At 40.7% G+C, this 19635-nt stretch overlaps 1 protein-coding gene across 2 annotated transcripts in view; it reads left to right on the top strand.

Moving 5' to 3' along the window:
• LOC113161344 (phospholipid phosphatase-related protein type 5-like) overlaps window positions 1-19085 on the top strand; it is a 36439-nt gene extending 17354 nt beyond the window's left edge. Inside the window, exons 3-8 of one of the 2 annotated variants that reach the window (XM_026358868.1) lie at window positions 1497-1685; window positions 14461-14581; window positions 15051-15301; window positions 15846-16022; window positions 16621-16751; window positions 17149-19085. In XM_026358868.1, the coding sequence (XP_026214653.1) occupies window positions 1497-1685; window positions 14461-14581; window positions 15051-15301; window positions 15846-16022; window positions 16621-16751; window positions 17149-17257 (978 nt within the window). In that variant the 3' untranslated portion in view covers window positions 17258-19085. Of the gene's footprint in view, window positions 1-1496; window positions 1686-14460; window positions 14582-15050; window positions 15302-15845; window positions 16023-16620; window positions 16768-17148 lie in introns of both variants that reach the window. The other variant, XM_026358869.1, reaches the window with a different exon arrangement.
• Window positions 19086-19635: the final 550 nt, after the last annotated feature.

Here is a 19635-nt window from a genome sequence, read left to right as displayed (position 1 = left end):
ACTCTTGTTGCTGCTGCTTCTTTTACTTTTACAGGTTTTTATTTTCCGGCAGACATGTGGATCTGTCATAGCAGAGGAAGCACAGGTGGAACTAATTACAGATGTGACGGCTCCTTTCCAGCAATTATTGCAGCGATGTGCGCCAATTAACGGTGTCATTAGTTACATGCGTTTGATGAAGTCAAAATGTCTGCAGGGGGAAAAGTCCTTCATGTTTGAGGTCAAATAAATCTCTCATCACTAGAACAATTGTCAATATGGCGATTCGGCGTGGCAACGGTCTGTTAACCTTTAAATATTACACGTAATGTGAGGTTTAAACAGAGCTGCGGAAATGCTGCTTCTTCTCTCCCTAAATGTCCCTAAAGCAACAAACCGGCTCAGCCTCTTCGTGTTTAGCTGCTGATAAATTCGTCCTTCGCATACAATGGGAGTTCATCTAGCAAACATTCAGTCTGCAGATTAGGATGAAACTAATCAGCTGCCTGCTATATTTAAACTCCCATTTCTTTTTTTTTCTTTTTTTTTTTTTGACTCAGTTTTTGTTTCATGCCTTACCCAGAGGGTGAACCAGTGCTGTGCATACCTTCAGTGTTCAGTTAGCGATGTACGCTGTGCAGTTGTAAATTTTTTTTTCCTGTAGAGAACTGGGTGAAGGAGTTAGCGTGCTGTTTACTGGAGTATAAACGAATAATTAGGACTCATGCATCTGTTTCATCTGTGCACATTAGCATGCTTTAAAAAAAAAAACATTTTTCTATGTTCAACACCCCCTTTACACCTCTTTTAATTTTAATATATTTAATTGAATTATTAGACAGTTCTAAAGGACATCATTCATGCTTAATGTTTTATGTTTAGCACATAGCTTGTATTTTAAATTGCACAAATTATGCACAGTCACACAAACATTATTCTTGTCATCCTACCCTTTGCTCTTCCCAGTGATGTTTTCTCTCTCTCTCTCTTTCTCTCTTGCCTCCTCTTGTCTCCTCCACCACTCTTCCCCTTTTCACCCCCTCTGTTTTTCATCCCCCCGTTTCTCTTTCCAAACCCCCTTTTTTCAGTTTCTCTTCTTTTCCTCCATACTGTATTATTTTTCTCTGATCGGTCTCCATTTGTTTCTTTACCCTCCCGCTCTGCATACTGACACCGCTGATCTCTCTCTCTCACTCTGTATCTCTGTCATTGCTCTCTCATTCCCCCTCTCTATCTGTCTTTCTCCTTATTTGTCTCACTCCGTCTCTATCTCTACCTTCCTCCCTCTCCCTCTCATCCTCTTCCCTCACTATCTCTCCACGCGCACTTGATTCATTTTACACATTACAGAAGCATCCATCATTTTGCTCTGTGGAGGAAACATTTCTCCTTTTTTTTTTTTTTTTATCCGTGACAATATTTTCCACTTTTTCTTTCTGGCTGTCTTTTCTTCCTCAACTCCTACACTCTGCTGTGGATCCAATCCTAAAGCTGGAACCAATATGTTTTATTTCCAGCTGGTCATCATGGCAGGGACCGTTCTGTTGGCGTACTACTTTGAATACACGGACACGTTCCCCGTGCATATCCAGGGCTTCTTCTGTTTCGACAAATCCTACTCCAAGCCATATCCAGGACCAGAGGACAACAGCAAGGCACCGCCCGTGCTCGTCTACTCCCTCGTCACCGCCATCCCCACTGTGACTGTGAGTCTCTGTTCAACTTGTAAAAAAACAAAAGGGCTTCTACAGGTGCTCATCAGGCAAACACACACATGCACACACACACACATCACATGGACGATGACAATCACCTACATGCATGCTCGACCCAAAAGATGTGATACACACACACACACACACACACGGATAGTTCCACCTCATCGACACGTGGTGTTTGTGGATTGAAAGAGAAGAGAGGTGTGTAGGTGTGTATCCTCGTGGTCTCTCCGCTCTGTTTGTGTGGATGCGTTCTCTGTCATAACCATGGCAACGGGCACTATATTTGTCCTCCATAGAGCAGAGATAGCTACAGTGTACAGCAAGTCTGTCCTTAAATCAAGCCTGCACAGTAATAAAGCAGAATATATCTGAATGTCTTCTATTAAACGTGCAAAATCAGAGGCACAAATTTATTTATTTCATCAAACCACCTTCATCCGAGACTGCGTATGATGCACATAGATGCATCTTTAATAATGAAACATCTATACAGCGTTGCAATTTGTAGGTCAGGAATACTTGGCAGAATGTGCACTGATGTACCCTTTAGATTTGCCACTCATTGTAGTAATTCATGCATTTTCACTGGCACTAATTTGATCTGAGAGCATATTTTAAGGTAGAGGAATAGTTGTTATTAGACCTGGAAATACTGAATTCCATTACGGCAGCCATAGTTTCTTGTCATTACAGTGAGGTGTTATTAATAATAAAACACAGCTTCACATGCTCATCAAAGCCACAGCGGTCTCCATGACTGACTGTCTTGTCCCCCTGGGCTTATCTCTTTGATGTCCTACAGTTAAGTGGTATTATGACATGGCTACCACTGAGCCACATACAGTATTAGGGTAGCACACACACACACACACACCCACACACAACCACAAGCAGATGCACGTATTCACACACTTAGGAGCAGCCAGTCCTGGGTCATGATACTACCCCAATCCTATCATCTGTCACTCAGTTCTTCATTATTGAAAATACTGAATAACTTTATTGTCAAACATTATTGATAACAGCAGATGCAATATTTGCATATTTAGAGATGACTGATGGTTTTATTCATGTCTGTCAATGCAGGAGAGATTTTGGACATTTTAGACAACAGTTTCTGCTTAAAAGAAGTATATTCTTATTGTTTACCTAAACCACATACAGTACGACAGATGCAGAAGTGAATTGTGTATGTGCTTATTTGTGTGAGCTTAGCTTTCAGCAGAACGGATGTAGACTGTGGGCACCAGAGTATGTGAGCTGTGCAGAGTGGGAGCGGAGTGGCGTGATTTTGCCTGGAGTGTGAAGCGGCTTTTTTGAAAGTCAGAGCATCTGTGTTCTCTTTCGCTCCAAGATACCGCTCCATCCCACGAGCCTCTGTTCAGAGACAAAAAAACAAAACAGATATTCATCTCACTTTTCTTTCAAATTTGACTCAGACCTATAGCCACAAACAGAAATAGGACAAGTTCTGCAACTGACAGAACGGGCGACTTTGTATGTGTGAGTGGATTGTGTGACAGCTCAAACTTCATAAACTCTGCAGGCGTATCATGTCATTTCAGGGCTCTGTGTGTTTTTTGTTGCTTTTTCCTTGTATAACAATTGGTAAACATATAACTAGAATATAGAATATATAGAGGGAATCCCAACTTGGTCCTCAAGGCCAACTGCCGTGCTTATTTTCCAAATATCCCTAAAAATATGTCCAGAATTTTACTTCATAGCAACTTGAAATTTTTGCTTAATTATAATAATATCAAACAAAAATGTCCTTACTCTTCAGTGGGTTGAGTGAACATTTTGTTATAATTCTGTACTTCTCCTAGTCTAACCAGAGATGACCCATCAGCTGCTTTATATTCTCTACTTTAACAAACCTCTTTCCAAAAGTTACGAACGACATTTTATTAGCTGTGTAGTACTTCCCATAACAAGTAAAATCAGTGGCCCCGAGAATTTAAATCTCTTCAATTTGCACTGCCATTAAGTGAATCTGTTAAATCTTAAGCCCACTGAATCAGGAAACTACTGCCTGGTACCCACCTGCCAGTCATGGCACCTGCTGATGTTTTATTTCATACTGTTTAAGTTCACCACTTAAACACAACAATACAGACTGTAAACCACTGAGAGTTTTTGACCCCACGGTAAAATCAGTTATGATGGAAGTATGGTACATAACTAGCACCGTAACAGGCATGACTCTGTATGCCTTATCATATTTGTTGGATCTCTTACAGACAACATGCTGAACATTATGGAATTTATCTCATGTATTATTTAGGAGTGCTGTGGAGAAGTTTTTGCCTTGTTTACATGGGTAACATCATTCTGCCAATGGTTTGCACCATGCAACTGATCTACAAGTGGCAACGACGTGCCAGCAAAGAAAGAGAAGAAGACAGCTAGAGAACATGGATGTAAACAATGCAGTACACATATGAAAATACACTGAGGCAATAAAAATAGATGAGTGCGAGTTTCATTAAACCCATGATACTCAAGGGCCATGATGATGATGTGTGGTCTTATTAAATGCTGAATTATAGCTTAAATCAGAATCAATTCCTCATCTTCAGTCTGAAAAATCTTGACACTAACGATGTAGAAAACGTTTATATTACACTGAACCTGTAAGACAGCCAACACGTGGCACAGTTCACCACAGCTGAGTGCTGATGTGGTAACGACAGGGGAATCAGAGCAGACTGTTGTATGGGTGTGTGTCAGTGTGTGGAGGGAGAGAAAGTGAGAGGAAGTGAGAGGTTGAGCGAAATAGAGGCTCTTGTGTGGTACTTGGCAAAAATGCTGTAAGTTTCAGTGCATCAGAGTAGGTAAGTATGTGGGTGGATGACGGCGCTCCTTCTCCACCACCACCACCACTGAAAATGGATTCTGTGTGAGCAAGTGGGAGTCAGTGTGTGTGTGTGTTTGAGACTAGTGCTATGATCTCAGTACTACAGTCAGAGTGGCTACAGGCAATCGCTACCTAATACTATTCCTATAGAACGCACTCATATATAGTGTATAAGTAACACAATCACTAGACACAATACCAGTAAGAATTCACTGATGACAACTGGAAGACGAGGGGAAATTACTATGTGAACTATTAGCTTATTATTTATCCACATGTACCGTATATGAGGGTGTGTATTTTGTAATGGAGACCATATGTGCTCATTGCACACTACAACCCACCCATCAGTCGCTACAATTAAATTGTGGCCGACCATGAGATCAAACGGTAATTGTAGGCTTAAGATGCATGTGTCACAGTGTGAGCCTTCACAGCACGTAGAGATTCACACTGCGCCCCACAAACACAAGCAAGAGGATAAGGGACCGTGAATGAATGAAGTTTTTTTAAATGGTGAGGTTTACTTCTACACTTTTTTTTTTATGTGGGTCAGCAGCATAATGCTAAATACTTTTGCCCTGGAGAGCTCCGTTTTAATGCTGCTAAATATAAGCCTCTCAAACAGCATGAGAAGGCAAAGTGAGGACGCTGTGAGGAGAGACGGTGAGAGTTCAAAAAAGCAACAAACACAGCACCGTGAGAAGAACACGAGAGACAGGGGTACCAGAGAGGAAACAAGAGGAGAAAACAAAGCCCAAAAGAAGAAGACAGAAGAGCTAAAGGACGAAGCTGGTGGAGAAGAAGAAGGGAGAACAAGAGAGCCTGCAATACCATTCAGTGGCTGCTTGCTGTTTCAAGTTTGTTTGCTGCTTTCTGTTAAACCTTGAGAAGAGCTTTCATGCATAATGCAACTCCGTGTGACAGAAAGATGGAGACTGGGGCAGACCATATCATCCAGTCATGCCACAGTTCATTAAGTGAGAGTGGGTCTGTGAACTGTGCTGTTGTTGCCGTCATATCTTCAGAAAGAGATGCTGGATGCGATCATAGCCACTTTGTGTTTATACATTTTAATAGTTTTTATGTAGTCCAACATCTGTGTTCAGGGACAAAAGTCAAAGTTGAATTAAAGTAGATGCAGATGTAATTAAACATAGGATGCAAATATCAGAGATACTCTTTGCCTTTCAAAGGTTAGATCGCAATGAAATTGCAAACATAAATTATTTGATGCTTAAGAAGAGGCAGAAATATGAGGTCAAGCTAAATGGTCACAAGATGATCTGTGAGAAACTGATTCTCACTTTGTTGGTTTCTCATCACCAGCGATGTTGCCACACACATGGATTGTTTAACTCACATTCACTCACATAAAACTTGTTCTGGGTTTGCTAAAGCATGCTAAAGCATTAGATAGCATAAACGCAATCAAAACGGGGTCTAAGACTCGTTAAGATAATCAATACCTCTAATCTAAATGTACCGGTAGGTATATTTAATTTATTATCAGAGACCCCTAAAAGAAGGAGTTTTGCTGCAGACCTCATTTCTAACCTTAAGGCCACACTTCCTGCTGTGGCAGCAATATCACAAAATCACTTCTTGATTAGACCTCAGAAATAAAAAAGAAATGTCAAATCCCTGTAGCCATCAACACACTCTCTCTGTCATAAACATGATTCGAATGGTGGGAGGCTGTAGGTGAGCCCTGCTCTAGCAGTAATAACTCGGCTCCCATCACGCTCCCTGACTGCTCCGTTGTTATGCTAATGTTTAGCAAATTATGTTGTTCAGAAAATCCAGACTGTTCCTGTTTTCACTTTTTTTTGTCATTTTCTATTCTATATTTATCTTCTATTCTTATTGTAATCATCATTGTCATCTTTGACAAGCAAACCACAAGAAGCCTGCTCACAGTGCGTACACGCACACTCACACACGCATGCACTAAGTGTGTTTATAGATCGTAAACTGGGAAACTCGTGCATCTCATTCTTTTCTTCTGACATTTCTGTTGATTACAGTTGTTATCGACTTTGTACTTTATCTATCTCTCTCTCTCTCACACACACACACACACAAGCACAGATCTTTACACACGCATATCAGTCCAATGCCCATATGTAAATGAGCCAGAAGTTTGCATACTGTTAAGCCTTGGGACAATCCTTCATGAATAATGGAGTCACATATGACAGACAGAAGGGGATTGGGAAGAACTATCTAGCAAAAGGACAGACAATACATCGTGAGGAAATCAAGGTCCCTTGATGATTTCCTCTACAGGAAGGATGTAGAAGAGAGGAAAGAAGCCACAAATTTGGCAAAAGTGATTTTGCCGCTGATGAGACAGGCGCCGAGAAGATAAGATGGCATTATTGAGACTGTATTTCAGCATTGCCTGTATGTACATCTGTGTTCATGATAAATACCATAGGATTGTATTTCAGTGGGATCTACTGTATGTGATGACATGGCTCGGCAAAGTGCGGCAAATGCTAACATGCTTTCCCACACATAAGAATTTATGGCTGCTTTTTGCTGCTTCTTTTATGAACCACAGCACAGATATTTGGAAGTTGAGTCGTGGCAAATGGGCTTCCTTCTTGTGCGAAGGTCGAAGTGATTTGCTTCCCATTCAAGTAGCAGTTGGAGACCACAAATTTATCCTCCAGATTGGCTCCACTCTACCCCTGCCCAGAATAGGCTTGTTAGGTGGACAATGGAGTAGATGTAATATTCACACCTCTAACAACCTCTCCTACCCTCTTTAACATGTGTTGGTAACTGTGGCCTTCCTGGTGGACGTGTGAAGTGGACATGTTTTTGCTAGGGACAGACTAAACAGATCATTCTGACAATCCAAACCAATGGTTTCTCCTAATACCTTTCCCTACTCTTAGTTCTGTGTAGACGTTTACATGTTTTCGTTGAGCTTTACATTGATTTCATATCAAGCACATGTGCACTGGCAGTGTTTTCTCATAAAAAACAGTAATTCAAGTTGAACACTGTGTGGAAATGTTTGCTGTTGTAAGGTCACACAAACAGGACAGAAATAGCCTGGCAGGCAAATGACCATGATGGCTAGGTAGTGAAAATGATGGCTTGTTACTCCGCTAAAATCACAACAGCCAATCTGGCAGGAAACAAGGCAGAAGGAGCTGGTAGCCTGTACTTTCCGAGTTGATTAGTGGAGCATGGTGCAGGTGGAGGTCAGGCGATTGGAGAACAGTATGGAGTAGTAAGGACAGCTCCTAGAAGACGAGGGAAGGGAGAGGTTAGTAAGAGGAAATAAAAGATAATGACACCATATTAGATTGACATGTTTCACTTGTTCTTAGGTCAGTGTGAGAGAAGTTTAATTTCAAATGGGACTTTTGAAAACTTTGACTCTCTTGACTGATCATTATGAGACGATTTAATATTCTTCCTCGCAGAAATACTATATAAAGTATTCGCCTATTTACTCTCACCACACCGCTGTCTATCCATCAACGTCTGGCTCTTCCTATATGTGTTTGTGTGTGTGTGTGTGTGAGAAAGTTGGAGACAGAGAGAAGCAGACACACAGATCAGTGCGTCAGCAGTCGTGCTTACTGTATGAGACAGAGCAGTGGAAAAAAAGGGCAGGGATAATAAGGGATAATCACAGCTTTATCCAGTCCCTGCCAATCACAGTGGGGAGAGGATTGAGAGATGAAGACAGCAGGCCATGTAGCCCCATGTCGATACGCCTGACCAGCTATGCGCTCCAACTGTGGTAGCCTGTGAGACGTCTCTAACCCATAGCTGAGAACCTTAATCCAGCCATACACTCACACTCAAACTCTGGTAGATTAGCTGCAAGGTCTCTTCCCACACTGATCCAGGATCCCTCTGTTTGTTCTTAAGGGGAAGCAGATAGAAATAACACAACTTAGAGAAGAAAAAGACAAAATGTGAGGAGGTGGAGATAGAGGTGAGGGAGTAAGCAGGCAGTAAAGGAGAGACTCGAGGAAAAAGAAGGAACATGCAAAGAAGGAAATGCAAAGCGACAAGAAAATAACAGCAGAAAGCTGCAGCGATGAGGAAAAGAACAGGGTCATACCTCAAATCACAGTTAAAAGCTTACTGAGTCTAAACAGGATTTGAGGTGTGAGCGGGGGAAAGAGAGCAAGAAGAAGGCAAGAAAGGACAATTTCTATTTGTGACAGAAAAGAAAAAATAATGATAGAAATAAACACTGAAAAAAAAGGAGATTTTCTGGTAGCCTAGTTTCTCCTCCTCACAAAGACCTGGGAAATCTGCCTGGCCATGAACGAAACACGGAATAAAAGCAGGATGAGACAGAGAGAACGAGATGGAGAGAGTGTGGGTGATGATGAAGCTGAAGCAGCTACATTGTCATGGTTACCATCACTGGTGTGCAGGAAGGCTGTGTGTGTGTGTGTGTGTGTGTGTGTGTGTGTGTGTGTGTGTGTGTGTGTGTGTGTGTGTGTGTGTGTGTGTGTGTGTGTGTGTGTGTGTTTAAAGTAGAGCACTGGGCTTGCACCATCAACAGATATCATGTGATATTTACAGAAGCTTTACGTAGTCTCGATGTAATCCTCGGGAGGGGTTTTTGTGTTTCTTTTCACAATAGCTGCTGAAGAGCTGCTATCGTTCGATGTTACATCATTTTCCGAAGGAGGATAAGCGTAAAGGAAATCCACGGAAACGCACCTCATAGATACGTAAACACCAAGATATGACACTGAAAGAGATATGATTCACTGCATAGATTTTCATGGTGTAAACGTGTAGCTAAATGTTTTCTCACAGCAACGTTAACGTTGAATAGAAAATTACAAACTGATACCTCGGCAGAAGTTTACACCCCCAAACTCAAATTGCTTTTTATATATTTTTAATGTCACACAGGCAATTAATGCTTGATCACTTGTTACTGTTCTGATTGCCTTTGGCATTAGTCATAGTACACAGTGGGAACAGTGCCTATGAAAATTATTCACCATCCTTGGAAGTTTTAAGCTTTTATTTTTTTTTTAGAGCATTTGAATTCAAATGTTCCATTTAATTAGTCTTTTTTGACAAAATCTACAAAAAATACTGATGAAAACAGATCTCTCCATAGTATAATCTAAATTAATTAAAAATATAAAGCAGAAAAGAAGTGATTGCCTAAGTATTCACTTCCTTTTAAGTAACTCGCCTAAATCGTCACAGGAACCAGTGAGTTTTGGAAATAACAGTTAGTTAAATACAGATCACCTGAGTGCAATCAATGTGTTTGTATTGTAGTTGGAACACACATGTATCTGGTTTGTCCACTTACTGGTGAATCAGTTTCCTGGCCATAAACTACACCATAAAAACAAAACAGCTGAGAGCAGACTGGAACCACAGCGCTCCTCCTAAGGCTGGCAGTCAAAACTGAAAAAGCAGAGAAGAGGGGCAGCCTGGGGGCTGTCCAAGAACCAGTAGATAACTCTGAAAAGCTAATGAGCTTTAGAAGAAAAAGCAGAACCTGCTTCAGAGTTCATGAGACCTGAGAATAGGGAAAAGTTCAGTTTCCAGCATGACAATGATCCAAAGCATGAAGTGAGACAAGGCCAGAGTGTCTTCAGGACAAGTCTGTAATTATCTGACTATCTTCAGTGACCTAACCAAAGCCCAGACCTACTGTGAACCCCATAGAACATCTGAGAGAGACCTGAAGATGGCAGTTTAGACACTTCTTATCCAATCTGATGGAGCCTGATAGGATCTGTCAGGAAAAATGGGATAAACTAACTCCCTAAGTGCGAGAAGCTTGTGGAGATGTATACAATAAGAAGCCATCAGTACTGAATTAAGGAATATGTTAGTGAATGGGAGATCTCAGTTTTTGATTTGAGCTTGTGAACATGTGAACACATCTGTGTATACATCTGATTTGTACATTGTTCCAGTGGATTTTCCAGTAGAGTATAAAACTTTATGACTTTGGAAATGACACTTTTAAGCACTGGGCCCGCAGGCACATACCTCTGCATTTACAAGTTAGAAAACCCTTTTCCGCTGGTGACTTTCATGGTCTATTGTCACTGGATGTGTTTTTATGTCCCTCATCAAAAAGTAACATCTGCTTTAAATGAATTGTAATGACTTAATAATAATCATGTGTCCTTATGTCAGCCAGGATCTGGGAGCTCTGACATTTCACCAAGTGTTAGTTCACTCAGCTTCCACTCCAGGAAACGCTTTTCAAAATAAGGGAACACCTTCCAGGCATGCACGAGATAAGAACAGGAAGCATATTCCATACAGGTAATATGGTGTCATTGTTAAGATGACATGAGATGAAGTGTTGACGAACAATTTGAATTAAGGGCATTAGTTCAGCAGGAAATTGTCAGTACCAGGTGCAGAAAATGAGCTTCCAGTCCATTCAGCACTCATTCTGATTGTTACTTTGATATCAAATTAACCACAGAGCAGGACTAAAACCACTTGTTGAATATTTGCACATTTTGCACTAGCATTCAGTAATATATTTTTGCTTTGGGGTATTCTGTGCATGAATATTGATTAATATAAAGATACAGTTACAATCTGCAGGAGAGAGCCAATGTTACTTCAAAGCACAGCGCTATCAGTACATTTTATCTTTCTTTCTTTTACGGCTGTTTTATTGTGATTAAAGATGGTGCTTTGTGAAGCAGCAGGAAGTAACTCTTCTGTTACGGTATATCAGTATCAAAATGGATTAGTACTGACACTGGATACTTTTGCATGCATATCTGGCATATAGCAACTCAGTGGGAGCTCATCATCGTTAAATGCTGACATGAACACATTAGATTGGGAGTGGCTGAAACAGGCGATTGAGTGAATGATGGACAAGAGGTGGCTGGGGGAGGACCCTGTGTTATAATCTAGGACTACAGATGAAAATTAGCATTTAAGTGTATTTGCTACAATCAATGCATTACTTTTTTGCAAACGTGTGTGAAGAAGGGACAGTGTGTATGTAAAACAATGTAAGTGATGCATCGAGTACGTTTCCTGGAGAGATAGGGGGCTGACTTACTATACAGGAAAGAAAATTAATAATAAGCCTTAACTAAGCTCCCAGTTCACTTGAGGTATAAATTATTCAACAATTATGTCTTATTCCTTAAGAGGAATGAATCCAGCTGGTGCCAGATTATGTTGGCATTTGTAGACATCAGGATGCAACTGTCCTGGTCGGGTTTTTCCCAGGTTTACTTGTTGAACTTAAAAATTGTTTCAGGTCTTGAGTGTCACAAAGACAAATAGATCTCCTACTGGATTCAGACATAATCATTTAATCCATTTCTTAATTTCTGCTTTTATCATGACATCATATATGTTTTGGTCGTTGTGTATCTATGTCCTGCAGCAGAAGCGTCTTTGTTTATTGCACAACCCGCTTCCGTATAGAGGCGTCCTCCTACTCTTGCATTGTATTCACCTTCCTCACTAGTTCAAGTGTTAAGATAAAAAAAATAGGCCATCCTGCCAAGACAGCTGCTGAGACAAAACTGGCAAGTTTAGACTTGAGCATTTGATAGTTTTTAATTATGTTTCTAGCAGCAGCCTCTTCTCTTTAATCTATAATCTCAGTTTCACTGTCATTGATTGCCAGCAACACCATTTACAAGTCGCTTTCTGCCCTTTGGCTGCTACCTGAGTATCATCAGTGGCTGCTGTCTGCTCCTCTTTTTCTCTCTCAAACTCACTTCACACAAGTGAATCCTAGAAATACATTAGGACAATAAAGTCCATTCAGAGCACTATTAACGCCGAGCCAAGATGAGAGCACACATCAGTCTTATGTCAGAATTGATCTACGTCGTTTCCTTTTTACTTGCAGAGATACTGATGATTTGGGACTTTTCACGGTCTTGCATTCTGGGTATATAATGGCCTCCATACATGTAGGCTCCTGCCACAACTCACATGCTCACACTTAAATCAAATTCAAACAACTGAGGGAACATTTCCTGCAGCCCAAGGCTCTGCAAAAGCAACTCTGAAAAAAAAGGGGTGTGGCCACTGTGTGTTTGAAGGTAAGCGGTTTGAGCAGCCCACTGAAATAGACATAAACTGTCTACAAGTTAGGTGTAGTTGTCACAGTATCAACATTATGTCTTAACAGCATGGCAAACCTTTTTCTCTGTTCTAGTCATTGAAGGAGAGTGTGAATGAGTACCTGTCCATGAATTGATAAACAATAATAGTGACTGAGATTGTCTGTATTTATGCAGGATCAGGCTGTGCCAGTCAGCCTATAACATGTACTATTGCATTGTTGTAGATTTGGAAGCTGTAGATGGGCTTTCGCTACTCCAGTCTTGTCATTGCATTATTGTGTGAGCTGTTGTTTAGCATTTTAGCATCGATGCCAACACGTAATTGCAGAGCCTAACAATTCAGCATAATGAACACCGCTGCTGGCATGTACGATTATATTGCTTTTACATACATTCAAATCCGAAGCCCATTGAAACGTATAGTGAATTTTTAGGATCTGTGACAGCGATTCAGTTGTGTCTTTGGTGGCAGAATGAAGTCATTCATCATGGCCAGTGGGTGATGTGATTTTTAAGCAGCTTAGAGGTAAAAATGTGCTGCATATAATGCAGCTGTCTAATCCTTGGTGCCCACCAGCTCTGCCCAAGTGCCCGCAGCAAGGTACCAAACCTCCACCTGCTCCTGGCATAATGATTTATGGATGACCATTCACACAAACGTTCCGTTGCAGAAATAAATAAAGCATAGTGGAATAATTGTGTGTTCAGTGAGAATAACATTGAAGCAGAGTCTAATCGTAACTTGGCATTGTCCAAAGAGATGAATCCAACACATTATCTTCATATTCTGTTTTGCACGTTCTCACCTCGAACCTGTCCAGGAATACTATTGTGATATAATCTATCAAGGACATCTTGACAGTTGTTTAAACAGGTTGTTTAAGGCAAAACTGGTTGTATCCACCTCAATCAAATATAACATGTTCACACACTTCACATAGCTTTGTTTATGAATCACCAATACACCAAGTACTGCAGGATGTGTACTACTGCTACTATTACTTATACAATCAGTTTGACTTAGCACAGTTACATTTGGAGTATATTATTAATAAATGGGAGCTGTTAGTTACTCAGGTGTGGTTTGAAATGGCAAGTAAAAATAACTATTTAAGGTGTTTATTTATCTAAAACTAGTAGAATTCTTTTCTATTTATTTTCCTTTTTATTCTACTTTATGTTTCAGTCATCAAAATGCATAGTTTTGGGTGATTTATGACTGATTTGTATCAATAAAATTGATCAGTGTGCAACAGTTGTTGATTTTTTTGTGGTTTATGATTCAGTGTACCTGTAGTAATTGATACTGACAATTTTTTTTTTATTTATTGACAGTTTACTTTACTAAAACAACCAGTCATCATATTTTGAAATTACCTCTTAAGAGACCCCAAACTTAGAAAATATATTTAAGCATTTAATGCAAACAGCACAACGTGTATTTGATTTATATTAGGGTATATAACATAAAGTCATTATTTTAAGGAGCTTCTGTCAAGTAATGAAAAGAGCAATGAGTCTATGAGACTTTGAGGTCAATAAACTTCCACTGATGAGCATTAATGGGAGGTAATAATGTCTGGATTTACTAAAGCAGCCAACGAGTGAGGGAAAATTAAAACAAGCTGGGCAAGGATAGATGGAGTCTTTGCAGGACTAAGGGAGGAACATTCATAAATAATTTTGCTATGCACCATGTTTAACTGACAGAATAATGAGTGAAGATGATCGATCCCTAACCACACACTCTTAGCTTTCTGTTTCAGCTTCCTATCTTAGCTTGTGGTTTCTCTCTCTCTCCCTTTCTGTGACTCAGATTCTGATCGGGGAAGTGACCAGTTTCTTTGTGAAGACAGAGGGAGCTCAGGAGAAGACCATAGTGACCGCTGACTGCTGTTATTTCAACCCACTTCTCCGTAGGATTGTACGATTTCTGGGTCAGTCCATGTCCTAAAGATCAGAGGTTCTTCACATTTGACTAATAGAACCTCTGTAATGCGAGACCAAGGCTCATTAAGACTTACACTGGTGGTCCTGTGTCATAAAGTATGTGGCGTGAGCAGGAAGAGCTGTTGTCCTTAGTTTTGGTCTCCTGTGGACTCATTTCCTTTGCCCTTCTCTTCATGTCCTATTCTGTTGATGTTCTGTGATCTTTTTAGTGATCTCTGTAGCCTGTATTTATCAAAGTTATGAATCTTTTAAAGTGATGGATGGAAGTTTTGAAGCATAAAAGCAAAGGCTACGTTTGGCTGGCCTTTCACTCCCACACAGATAGCAGTCAGCGTAAACATTTCATTCCCATTTAAGTGCTTGTTTGTGACTCTTCACATTCTCACTCAGTGAGAGTTACTGGATTTACATCACGCACATGCTCCCTCTCTTTCACTTTATCTCTTCTTCACGCAGGTGTCTACTCCTTCGGCCTCTTCACCACCACTATCTTTGCCAATGCTGGTCAAGTGGTGACAGGAAACCAGACACCTCATTTCCTCTCTGCCTGCAAGCCAAACTACACAGCTCTGGGCTGTCAGTCTCCACTGCAGTACATCGCAGAGCACCGAGCCTGCACAGGAAATCCTTACGTTGTGGCGTCCGCCCGCAAATCCTTCCCTTCCAAAGATGCAGCACTCAGCTTTTATTCAGCCATCTACACAGTGGTAGGAAACTTTTTTAGGAAGATGAGTGAAGAGAAAAGAGGATAATGTAATTAACTAATATGACGTATGTGGTGTTCATTGTACAATAATGTCTGCCTCTGAAAAACTGAAAGGCTACTGCTGCTATAGAAGTCGTTTTTATTGCAGTGCCACATTCAGTTTTATTTGTATAGTACCAAATCACAAATCTGGAACAGAAGTCATTTCAAGGCACTTTACAGTGTTTCAGGTTTAAGACCTTACAAAATATAATTGTATACAGAATTATATAGAAAACCCAACAACCCCATTTGAGCAGGCAACAGTAAGCACTAATAGTAGCAGTGCTTTGTGGTGTTTTGTGCCTCACCAGCTCTAAAATAACTGCAGCGTGCGTCCTCTTGTGGATTATTCAAGCTGTTCAACCTATTAAGCTCTTAAAGCTGTAGCACAGTTTGAATCATCGCCGCTGGCTCACCAAAGACCTGTGGATACAGCACTCGGTTAGCACTACCAAACACTTTAAAGACTGCATTTGTTATTTCGGTCATGTTTGTGTCTCCAGATGTATGTGACCCTGGTGTTCAGGACCAAAGGGACCCGTCTGACCAAGCCCACCATTTGCCTGGTCCTCCTGTCTTTAGCTGTGCTAGTGGGAGTGGTGAGAGTGACCGAACACAGGAACCACTGGAATGATGTCCTGGCTGGGTTTGTTACTGGAGGGGCCATCGCTGCTTTCTTGGTGAGAAAAGAAGAGACGGATAAAGTTTTAGTGATTAGAAAAGATACGCGGGAGGAGAAATAATGGTTCGGCGGTGGCAAATGGTAGAGACGAAGGAGGGTACAGACGTGAGAAAATGATTTGTATGAAGAAGGGAGAAAAACGAGAGAGAGAGGAGCAGTGTTGGAGTAATGTGGGAGTAGGATAAACGGTGGGAGGATGGACAAATGATTAAGGGAAGTAGAAGAGAATGAGCCTTACTTATATGGTAGAGGACACTCACACTTACAGTATTGATGAATTGACCTGAGGGTGCAATGAAAAGGTGCCATTTGGACTTGGACCTGTTTGACTAAATCAATTTTGAAGAAAAACTTCTAGGAACAATGTTAACATAAAAGATCAAAGTGCTGCCTGTGGTTCATCCCTAACTCTATAGCTTCCTCCCGGAGCTTGTAATAATTCATTTTTTTCTTTCTTTCATCTTTTTTTTTTTTTGGTCTCTCGCTCTCTCGTACTCTAAGTGTTCTGGTCAGTATCTTCTTTGTTGTCCATGTGCGCTCTATCTCGTGTGCAGTGGAGTTAATTTCTCCCTTCTCTTGTTTCTGCTCCCCATCAGGTGTCATGTGTGATCAACAATTTCCAGCCGACCCACGCAGCATTGCCGACTCCTCCGCCTCCACAGCGTTCTGAGCCCTCCGTCGGGGTCCCACTCCTCAGCTTGCCCCGTGTAGAGAGTCCACTCGAAAAGTTAAGTGGCCTCCAGGTAAGGGGTGGGGGACAGAACATGAACAAAATAATCCAACCAATCAATTGAATGCAATAAATGTGTATTTGTTTATTTGAATTGAGAGGTTTTGGCAACGCTAATAGCTCTATTTAAATGTATTTGGTGCCTTATTACTTTTTTTTGTCTTCACTGATAACCTTAGTTGTCTCATAATGTTTTTCTGTCTGATGTCTCCTTTGTGCACCATTTCTTTTGTCTGAACGTCTCATTTTGCATTTTTGTCTCTTACTATCTCAGTCCCAGTCGAGTTTTTCTGCTCTCAGGTTTCAACCCTCCAAATGTTTGCAAATATTTTAAAATCTTCCATTCCCTACCCCTTTCTATGTTTCCTAAACCTCTTTCTGTCCCTACTATTAGGCTCCAGGGCTACCATATTCTGAGATCACATGACCATCAGCCAATCCTGTCCCCCACCCCTCCCGATGTGCTCCTCCCCTCGCGGCGTTGCCTCACCAGCGCAGTCTAGACCTGCCCTCTGAATGCCCCCTACCCTGCCCCGCCCACCCCAAAGGACGACATCCACTCCGACGAGTCAAATCCACCCAGGTGTGAAGGTCCACTGATCATGGGAGACAGGACAGAGACATGTGCATGTGGCGAGTCTGGCTGAAACCTGTCATCCACTAAGGACCAGCAGGAGACCTGTGCTACCTGTCCTGTTCTGTCCTGTTTGTCCTCCAAGAAGGCCTCACTTTTCTTTTGGGTGTGAAAGACCCAATAAAAGACTCGCCAAAGCCAGAGATGTTGAAGCAATACTGTGTTCTATTTCCTGTTTCCTTTTTAACACAAGTACCCAACAATGACTTTAAAGACTTCTGGTTGGTGATAAGTTGATCTAACAGGTGATCGTAAAACTGAGGGTTTGGGGATGGAAGAGAATCGCAATCACAAGTGGATCATCCTCAGGACACTCAGGACAATAAAATAGGAAAATAAAACACACAGGACAACATTAGAAAAAGACTTTTATGTAATCAAAATGCAGGTCAAGTATTACGGCACAGATTTTTTTTCTGTCCTTCAAAGCAAAGTGCTCTCAAAGGGAAAAGCACCTATGTAAATTATAACACAGATGAATCAATGCTCAGTAAACTGTGTTGTAAATTATTTGTTTTGGGGATATGGGTATAACCTCTTGCTGTATTGTGTGAAGTGATAGAAGAGAGATTTTTACACTCTAGAGCTGTGCTAGTGACACCACATTTGTTTTGGGACATCATTTAATTCATTCTTGAACTGAACTGAACAGGATTTCCACCAACTATGAAAACACCTTTTTGTCTAATTAATGTTCAGGTGTGTGTGTGTGTGAGTGTGTGTGTGTTACAACTAACTGTACTGAAGGTTCTATGTCCGTGCTGTAAAATATTGTTTTTGTCATTTGATTTGCAGCATATTTCCACGTGGAGTTCTCCGTCAGTGTCGAGTCCCATAAAATGCAGGACACCAATCTGATGTATTTTACATTCATGTCACATGCCCCTTGAGTTTCCAACATTAATGAGTGGTAATAACATCAATTTACTACTGCTTATGCATCTGTCATGTCCAGTTTTTCCCATCATTTCCTCACTCTTTCAATCTAATGGCACAGAGCAGTGTATAACACAGAGGCTAAGAGCTCTGAGTTTTGTATAGTTTTGTATAGTATATAGGTTTCTTTACACAGTATATACAACATTATTATTATGTTTAAACTATGTGAACAAAGTGAAGCTGTCTAGTGGGACCGTGAGTAGTAGCCTGATGGAAAGCAGGAATGTAGCCGGTGGAGAAGCGTGTGTAATATCTAACAGCACGGAGAGGCTGTGCTTGGCTCACGACTCGCTTTGGTTCTGCTCAGTTCAAAAAGACACTGCAGGCAGGTTATACTAGTCAGAGAGTATGAAATGAGTTATATAAAGAAGACATTGTTATGGTTTTAATAAGCGTGCGTGTGTGCGTGCGTGCGCGTGCTTTTTGGGATCTGTGTGTATGTTTATAATGAGCACATCGTATGGCAGCATAACTGTTAATTTGTTTCTTCAACTGTCAGAGGTACCTGCTATAATTACACACTCGTGCTTGTGTGTAACTGCAGGCCTTCAAAGGACCCCTGCCGAGGCGTCCTAATGCCTCTTATAGCAGAAGGTGCTCATTATAGCTCTCAAATTACCTATAGTAAAAATTTTCAGTCTGATTTTTTTGTAAACAACTGAAGAGGTAGAGAACACCATAACTGTCTCAATAATGTTATTTTCATGTTAAAATGTCTGTTTTGTATTTATTTACCTAAATAAATCGCAATTACCACATACTGGTTTCTTCTGATATCTTCTATTCTGATACCCATTCTCTTTTTCAGTGATGGTTTGGCAGGTTGTGTCCAATCAGTCGGTAATATCCCAAAAGCTACAATCCAGCATTCAACAGTGATGCTGAAAAGATTTTCAACATGTAGAAATTAGCTAGTATCCCACACACAGCTTTACAGTTTGCAATTGCTTACTTACTTATTAGTAATTTAAAATGTTTTGAATACTTGTTTTCATAGCACACAAAACTGGTTTTGCTGTTTGTTTCCAATAACTTGATGTTTTCTTTAACTCAGAGGACCTGCAACGTTGGTTGAGAAAGTGCTGCCCCTTAGTGGCCAGCTTGGCAAAGGCCAAGAATGAAATAAAATGTAATAATATGTAGATATTTCTCTTTATTATTGTTTATTATCCAGAAAGCATGCGTGGAGCAAGTTGAAAAAACTTCTCCCATTTTTACTATTGCGACTTTCAACACGATAAGATACTGTGGATTTATTCTTTGAAATACTACAAATGTGTTACCACCATGTTGGAAAAGTGCAGTACA

The sequence above is a fragment of the Anabas testudineus genome, chromosome 1, assembly GCF_900324465.2.
Source record: "Anabas testudineus chromosome 1, fAnaTes1.2, whole genome shotgun sequence".
Taxonomy (NCBI): domain Eukaryota; kingdom Metazoa; phylum Chordata; class Actinopteri; order Anabantiformes; family Anabantidae; genus Anabas; species Anabas testudineus.
The sequence above is the reverse complement of the archived record's forward strand: the minus strand, read 5'-3'. Positions and strand labels throughout refer to the sequence as shown.